At 52.8% G+C, this 8,430-nt stretch overlaps 1 protein-coding gene across 1 annotated transcript in view; it reads left to right on the forward strand.

The window, feature by feature from the left end:
* Positions 1–360: 360 nt before the first annotated feature.
* Positions 361–8,430, forward strand: part of LOC104995465 (cytochrome P450 2S1) — a 13,173-nt gene continuing 5,103 nt past the window's right edge. Inside the window, 7 exon segments of the mRNA XM_010849336.1 lie at positions 361–408; positions 666–831; positions 3,083–3,232; positions 3,989–4,149; positions 4,292–4,471; positions 6,788–6,929; positions 8,397–8,425. Coding sequence (XP_010847638.1) covers positions 361–408; positions 666–831; positions 3,083–3,232; positions 3,989–4,149; positions 4,292–4,471; positions 6,788–6,929; positions 8,397–8,425 — 876 coding nt within the window.

Genomic DNA, 8,430 nt, shown 5'->3' on the forward strand with positions numbered 1-8,430 from the left:
GGGGTGGGTGGGAGAATACGTGGAACTCAGCTAGGAGGGAACTGGAAGCTCCTGGGAAGGAGAAAGTGGGGGAGAGAAAGAAGGCTGGGGTGGCCCCAACCTTTTCAGGGTCGGGGGGAAGAGAGGAAAGGCCAGAGGTTCCCCATTCTGGGGTCCTCCGTACAAGGCAAGGCCGCTAAAGGTCTTGTTTGAAAAGAGATAGTGCTGGTGCTTGGTGATATCTGCTCCCAGAATTTGAGTATTTAGCAGTGACTCAAAGTTTAGTATTTAGTCAGTTTTTTGGGGGGAGTGGGGATTAAGGAAGCCCACCGTTATCATCCATGCCCATTTTTGCCGCTATATGTCTGAGTTGTGGGAGTAATGGTGGGTCTTGGGTCATCCTGGCATCAGAAGTTAGGGCTCTGCAGGGTAAGGGGATGGGGACCAGAGAGTGTGTTGGGTGATGGAGTTTGGGGATGGAGAGCTTTTGGGGGCAGGGGGCTGGGAGCCTGGTACAAAACAAGAACTGAATCTCCCAAAGGCACTATTTCCATTTGGGGTGAGGCAGAAGCAGAAGGGGTTCCTCTTAGGTGGTTCATCCAGAGACAAGGGGTCGCGATGGAGACAGACTTTGAGAGGCAGCAGCCTGCCCCGCATCACTCACACTCCTCGCTCCCTGCTCCCAGCTGAGTAAGAAGTACGGACCAGTGTTCACCGTGTACCTGGGACCCTGGCGGCGCGTGGTGGTCCTGGTTGGGCATGAGGCTGTGCAGGAGGCCCTGGGAGGTCAGGCCGAGGAGTTCAGCGGGCGGGGGACGGTGGCAACGCTGGACGGGACCTTTGATAGCCACGGTGAGTCACAAGGGGAGCTGGAGGCTGCTGGGTCCCTTCACTCAGAGCCTGCCACCATTTATTGGCCTGTGGCCTTCCGTGCGTGGTTCAGGGTCTCTGGGCCTGTTTCCTCATTTGTAAAATGGAATGATAACAGTGCCTATTACCTATTACTGAAGGTTGCTCAAAGTCAGCACTCAGTTATCTGGTTGTAGTAGAGTTATTGCTGCTCCAGGGGAAGCCGCAGGGTTGGGAGGAAAAGGGAGAGCGTTTGAGACACTGGGAATTAGTGGGCAAACTCTCAAAATGTACAAACGAGTCTCTGTGTTAAGATTGAAAGCAGGAGGCCAGTGCTGGGTGCTCCAGGGAACATAGCAGTGAATAAACAGCCTCGGCCCTGCTTTCCCAGAGCGCACAGGTCAGGAGGAGACAGACTTGTCACTAGATAGTGACAGTCCAGAAAGATCAGGGCTGGCCTGCAGGAAGCCCTGGGACTGGTGGAATCGGAGGAGGCACCTGGCCCAGCCTGTCCAGGAGGTCTTCCTGAAAGATGGGGAGTCTGAGCTGAGACTCAGGGTTAGGGGAACAGTGTTTCAGGCAGAGAGACCAGCACCTACAAAAGCACGAAGGTGAGATGAGCATGCATTCATCGACTGACAACTTTTCATTACACCTGGCTGGGTACTGGGAACACAGCAGTAACAAATGTAATGACATGTTTTACTGTGGAAGTGATGAGCTGTGTGAGAAGACAATGGAGGGAGAGACTAGATTTCTAAAGCCAGGTGGTGCTAGTGGTAAAGAACCCCCCTGCCAATACAGGAGACGCCAGAGACTCGGGTTCGATTCCTGGGTTGGGAAGATCCCCTGGCGGAGGAAATGACAAGCCAGTATTCTTGTCTGGAAAATTTCATGGACAGAGGAGCCTGAAGGGCTACAGTCCATGGGGTTGCAAAGAGTCAAACATGACTGAGTATGCATGCACAGTCCTGAAAGCAGAACAGAGTGGACCTTTACTGGCCACAGGAGCAGAGGGAGTTGAGGGGAGAATGGAAGGAATCAGGGAAGGCTTCCTAGAGCAGGTGACATTTAAGCTGAGACCTCAAGGCTGAGTGGAGTTAGTTCAGTGAGGAGGAAGAGGTGAGTGGTCCAGGCAGAGGAAACAGCAGGGGCAGAGGCAGAGGGGACATGCTGACACCTTTGAGGAAGTGAGAAAAGGCCAGTGTGGGTGTATGAGGAACAAAGCTGGAGACATCTGCGGAGCCTGATCATGCAGAGCCTGAGTCAAGCCAGACTTTGGGTTTTCCTGGAAAAGAACAGAGTCAGAGTCAGAAAGGTCCTCTGGTTCCTGTGTGGGAGTCCAGAGAGGGGCTTGGGCTGGACCAGGGCTGGGGTCGTGGAGTGGGGAGGGGAGGTGGTCGGGAAAGGAATGCAGGACTCTGGGCAGGGAATGGGACGCTCGGTGGCTGAGCCAAGGAGAGATGCTGAGGCCAGTGTGGGGCCCAGTGGAGGGATGGATGGGCAGGGGACATCCAGAAGGAGGCATCCAGGAGGCCACTGTAGGCTGGCATTCTACAAGTGGAAACAGCTCAGAACAGGGAAGGGTCTGTCCAGAGCAAGTCTCTTGGATAAAGACGAAAACAGTGCAATTCCTTCCTCCTCCTTCCCTGGACCCAATGCCCATGCATGCATGCTAAGTCACTTCAGTGATGTCCGACTCTTTGGAACCCTATAGACTGTAGCCCGCCAGGCTCCTCTGTCCTCTGTCCATGGGATTCTCCAGCAAATAATACTGGAGTGGCTTGCCATTTCCTTCTCCAAGGGATCTTCCCAACCCAGGGATCGAACCCGCCTCTCTTATATGTCCTGGATTGGCAGACAGGTTCTTTACCGCTTGGGCCAGCTGAGAAGACCTGCATAAATGTTAAGATAGATAGATAGAAGGGTGGGAGGGAGGGAGAAAGAGGAAGAGGAAGGAAGGATAAATGGATGGGTGGGTGAATAGAGGAATAAAAAGATGGATAGAGAGAAGAAAGGAAGACATCTTCATTCACCTTGGTGAATTATCCGGAGTCTGGATAATCCCCGTTAATGACTCCCCAGGAGGTCAGCCTCTGATGCAAGGTTTGGCACTGACGGAGCACCTCCTGAGTCCTCCTCCCTGGACTAGGCTCATATGGACTCAGGACAGGGCACCTCCCTGGGAGGAAGGGAGGAGTCCTGGGGATCAGGGGGAGGGCCAGTCCCTCCTTGAGCCTAGCCGTCTGTGCAGGGGTGTTCTTCTCCAACGGGGAGCGATGGAGGCAGCTGAGGAAGTTCACCACAGTGGCCCTGCGGGACCTAGGCATGGGGAAGCGAGAAGGCGAGGAGCTGATCCAGGCGGAGGCCCGATGTCTGGTGGAGGCGCTGCAGGGGACAAAAGGTCAGCAGGGCCGCCGACTGTGGCAGGAACTTCTTCCCTGAGGGCCAGGCTGGGCGATCTGTTTACTCCGCCTCTGTCTTCCTCCACCTTTCATCCGCCCTGCTATCTCCCTGAGGGCCCGTGTCCCTGGCACTGCCACGTCACTCTTTCTGCCTCTTCTTTTTCTCTGTGTGTGCTCAGTCATGTCAGACTCTTTGTGACCCTGTGGACTATAGCCCGCCAAGCTCCTCCATCCATGGGATTCTCCAGGCAAGAATACTGGGGCAGGTTGCCACGTCCTCCTCTAATAGATCTTCCCGACCCAGGGATTAAACCTGCATCTCCTTCATCTCCCGCCCTGGAAGGTGGAATCTTTACCACTGGGCCACCTTTCTCTATTTTTCTGTTATTCTCTCCTGTAAGTCTATCTCTCACTCTCTCTCTCTTTTTCCCCCTGGCCAAGCCAAGCCAAGTGGCATGTGGGATCTAGTTCTCTGATCACCCCTGCAGTGAGAGTGCAGAATCTTCGCCACTGGACCCCCAGGGAATACCCCATGTCCAGCTCTCCTTCCCAGTCTGTCTCTCTCAGTATCTCTCTTTCACTGACTCTGTCTCCCTATCTCTCTCTATCTCAATCTGCTGTCTCTGTCTCCCTCTGTGCCTGTCTCTTTCCGGTGCTGTTGAGCCCCTATTCCATCTTTGTGGACCAGCTCTGCCCAAGTCAGTTCTGCTCTGCCTGTCTCCATCACAGCCTCCCCGCTGTCCCCCCCTCCCCAGGACGGCCGTTTGACCCCTCCCTGCTGCTGGCCCAGGCCACCTGCAACATCATCTGCTCCCTAGTCTTCGACCTCCGCCTCCCCTACGACAATGAGGAGTTCCAGGCTGTGGTCCGGGCGGCTGGTGGCATCGCCGTGGGGGTCAGCTCCCCGTGGGGCCAGGTAAGTGGCTGGGACCCCTCTCTGGCCACCTTCCCCAAAGGCTCCTGCCCACCTCTTCCAGGTAACCCCAGAGCGCCCTGTCCACCTGCCCCTCCACCCTGGTGCAGGGCCCCCATGGAAACAGCTGTTGTTCTCCCCACAGACCTACGAGATGTTCTCCCGGTTCCTACAGCGCCTCCCGGGCCCCCACACGCAGCTCCTCGGCCACTTGGGCACCGTGGCCGCCTTCGCCGCCCAGCAGGTGTGGCAGCACAAGGGGAGCCTGGGCACCTCAGGCCCCGTGCACGATCTCGTGGATGCCTTCCTGCTGAAGATGGCAAAGGTGGGGAAGGTTAGGGTTGGGGGGCCTCCTGGCCGGCCCCATCCGGGTGGTGCAGCTGGGACGCTCTGTCACCCTCCCTCTTTCTCTCTGCACGTCCCTCTGTGAATGCAGGTCTGAGTCCCTTGCATCTTCTGCCTCCAACCTCAGCTCCCTGCCCAGGCCTCAAGCCCCTTGACCTGCTGCTGTCAACCCTGACCGTCACTTCCCCACACCCACACAGGACAGTTCCTATCAATTACAATGGTTTACTTACGAAACCTTGCAATAGAAAATTACACTAAGAAAGTCCTCTTTATTAATTGAGAACAATCAGCATATGAGAAAATTCGCAGTACGATGACCCCTGTGGAAATAACTAGTTTTTAATTGTACACACTTTGCAATTAGGGGAGATATTCAGGGCCACAGTCTTTGAATACATGCAGCCACCCTGTTCATGGAGAGAGAGGAATTTTTTTCTTAACTCTGTGGCCCTACTTCTTTTTTTTTTTTGCCATGCCACTCAGTTTGTGGGATCTTAGTTCCCCGACTGGGAATTGAACCCAGGCCCTCAGCAATGAAAGTATGGAGCCCTAACCACTGAACTGCCAGGGAATTCCCATTTCCTTTCATTTTTTGAATTAAAAAGATTTAATTATATTTGAGATGAACAGATATTACTGTATATAAAATAGATAAACAGATAGATAAACTGTATAGTACAGGGAAGTATATTTAATGTCTTGTAATAACGTATAATGGAAGAGTTTGAAAAAGAATATATATAGTATGATTATATACATTCTGTATACAATCTGTATACATTCTGTATACAATCTGTATAACTCTGCTGTAGACTGGAAACATCATAAGTCAACCAGACTTCTGTAAAAAACTAAAATGTAAAAATTTTGGAAGTTCTCTGGTGGTCCAGTTGTTGGGACTCCATGCTTTTGCTGCCTAGGTTCGATTCCTGGTCAGGGAACTAGGAGCCCACAAACTGTGTGGCATGATCAAAAAAAAAAAAAAAAATGAAGTATACAGTTTAGTAGTGTTAGATATTACGTCATCACCACCCATCGCCAAAACTCTTTTCAGCCAGCAAAACTGAAATTCTGTACTCATTAAAAGACAGCTCCCCCTTCTTCCCTCCTCCAGCCCCCAGCCATCCCCTTCTACATTTTTTCTCTATGAATTTGACTACTCTAGGCACCTCATGTGTGTGTGTTAGTAGCTAAATTGTGTCCGAATCTTTGTGATCCTATGGATTATAGCCTGTAGGGCTCCTCTGTCCATGCAGTTCTCCAGACAAAAATACGGGAGTGGGTAGCCATTCCCTTCTCCAGGGGAGCTTCCTGACCCGGGAATCAGACCCAGGTCTCCCACAGCAGGCGGATGCTTCACCATCTGAGCCACCAGCATTTGTCTTTTTGTGGCTTATCTCACTTAGCGTAATGTCTTCAGGATTCATTATCGCTGTACCTCGTGACAAGATTTCCCTCCTTATTAAGGCTGAATTGTATAAATATAGCACATTTTCTTTATCCATTCATCCATCGGTGGACACTTGGATTACTTCCACCTTTTGGCTAATGTGAATAATGCTGTGATGAACATGGGGTGTGCAAATGTCCTTCGAGATCCTGCTTTCTATTTATTTTCTTGCTTTCTACTCTTTTGAATAAATCCCCAGAAATGGAATTGCTAGATCACATGGTAATCCTGTTTGTAGCTTTGGAGGTACAGCAGTCTATACCATTTACCATAATAGCTGCACCCTGCTTTTTTTTGTTTTTCTGGCTGCACTGGGTCTTCATTGCTGCGCTTGAGCTTTCTCTAGTTGCGGTGAGCAGGGGCTACTTTTCTTTGTGGAACACGGGCTTCTCACTGCGGTGGCTTCTCTCGTTGCAGAGCATGGGCTTTAGGAGTGTGGGCTCAGTAGTTGTGGTGCACAGGCTTAGTTGCTCTGCAGCGTGTGGGATCTTCCCGGACCCATGTTCACTGAGTTGGCAGTCAGGTTCTTAACCACGGGGCCACCAGGGAAGTCCCTGCTGCACCCTTTCATATGTCCCCTTGGTGATAGGGGTTCCGGTTTCTCCACATCCTCATCAACACTTGTCATTTTCTGTTTGGGTTTTTTTAATCATAGCCACTCTTTCATTTTTAAACCATTTCAAGCCAACAGAAGTAATGTCAAGACCCGACTTTCCCATACATTTTATTTAAACTCCCTGACAAAGCTTTTCACTTGCGGCCTTATGCCCTACACGTGGCTGTGCTGGGTCTCTTCTGCCTGCATCCCGTGTTGTCTGAGTCCCTCTGCTTGGTTTCTCCTAGGAGAAGCAAGACCCAAACACAGAATTCACCGCCAAGAACCTGCTGATGACGGTCGTGTATCTGCTGTTTGCCGGGACAGTGACGGTCAGCACCACGATCCGCTACACCCTGCTGCTCCTGCTGAAATACCCTCAGGTCCAAGGTAGGAGCCTTCTCCACCAGCCAGGCCCCGGGAACAGGAGGGAGGGCTCGAGAAGAAGAATGTTCAGGAGAGTGGGCAGTCTGAGCCAGAGCATGGAGCTGAGAATGAGCCCGGACATCCAGGGTGTCTGAGGAGCGGGAAGTTTGGGGACTGCCGCTGCAGCCCGAGGCACAGTGAAATGAGAAAGGAGGCAAGAGATGTCTCCGGCCTTGCTGCCTTGGTAGTACATTGTACGCCTAACCCTGAGCAGTGGGGAGCCATGGAGGGCTGTTGAGCAGGGGAGGGCAAGGTCAAATTAGCATTTTAGAAAAATGTTTTGGTCTGTCATGAAGAAGTAGGTTGTAGAGTATGAAAGAGGATGCCAGGAGGTCAGGGTGGAGCCAGGGCAGGGACCTGGGTGGGAGAGAACAGGGCTGTGCCAGGCTGTGAAGAGGGAAGAGGGGGCCTGGTAGGCAGGTGGTAGAGGATGACAAGGGAGGGAGGTGTCCAGGGACAGGCCCAGGGCTCTGGCCAGGGGATGGGGGAGCCGTGAGGCCACCCTGAGATGGGGGCAGAGGGATGAGGAGCTATTTCAGGGGAGACGCTGAGGCCATGCGTGCGTGCTCAATTGCTCAGTCGTGCCCAACTCTTTGCAGACTGTAGCCCGCCAGGCTCCTCTGTCCATGGAATTTCCCAGGGAAGAATACTGGGGCAGGATGCCATTCTTCTTCCAGGGGATCTTTCCAGTACAGGGGTCGAACTTGAGCCTCCTACGTTGGCAGGCAGGTTCTTTACCACCGAGCCACTGGGGAAGCCCCATTTGGAGACAGTTTGAGTGTGAGGAGCCTGGGACCACCAGGGGGAGGCATCCAACCAGGGTCAGAACTGAAGATAAAAAACAAACTGGGGTTATCAGAGCACAGGCAAGACCTGAAGCTGTGTTAGTGAGGGAGGGCAAGGAATGTGCCCCAAGGCACTCCAGCATTTCAGGGGGAGGCCACTCCATCAAATGCCATCGAGCGAGTGGGATGGGATGACAGGGAAGCTGGGACCTGGTGGCCTTGGTGGTCAGCTGCGATTTCAGCTCACCAGGCCTCAGTGTCCTTATCTGGGAAATGGGGCTACGTAATGGCTCCCCCACCACCACAGGATTGCTGTGGGAATTGGAAGAAAAGAGACGTGATGCCCAGCACACGGGATGTCTGGGCTGTGGAGGGCCAGAGGACTCTCCCTCCCTGCCCGCCAGCCTCACCCCTAACCATAACTGATCAAGAAGATGGGAGTTCCCTGGTGGTCCAGCAGTTAGGAGGCCACGCTTTCACTGCCAAGGGCTGGGGTTCGATCCCTGGTCAGGAAACTAAGATTTGGGCAGCACAGCTAAATAAATAAATAAAAGTTTTAAGAAGAAGAAGAAGGTGAGATGTCCAAGGGGAGATCACAGGACCCGGCCCAGCCTTTGACCTCCAATTTTCCTCTTCTTGCACGCAGAGCGTGTGCAGGAGGAGCTGATGCGAGAGGTTTG

The sequence above is a fragment of the Bison bison genome, unplaced genomic scaffold, assembly GCF_000754665.1.
Source record: "Bison bison bison isolate TAMUID 2011002044 unplaced genomic scaffold, Bison_UMD1.0 scf7180017864280, whole genome shotgun sequence".
In the NCBI taxonomy this organism is placed as follows: Eukaryota; Metazoa; Chordata; class Mammalia; order Artiodactyla; family Bovidae; genus Bison; species Bison bison.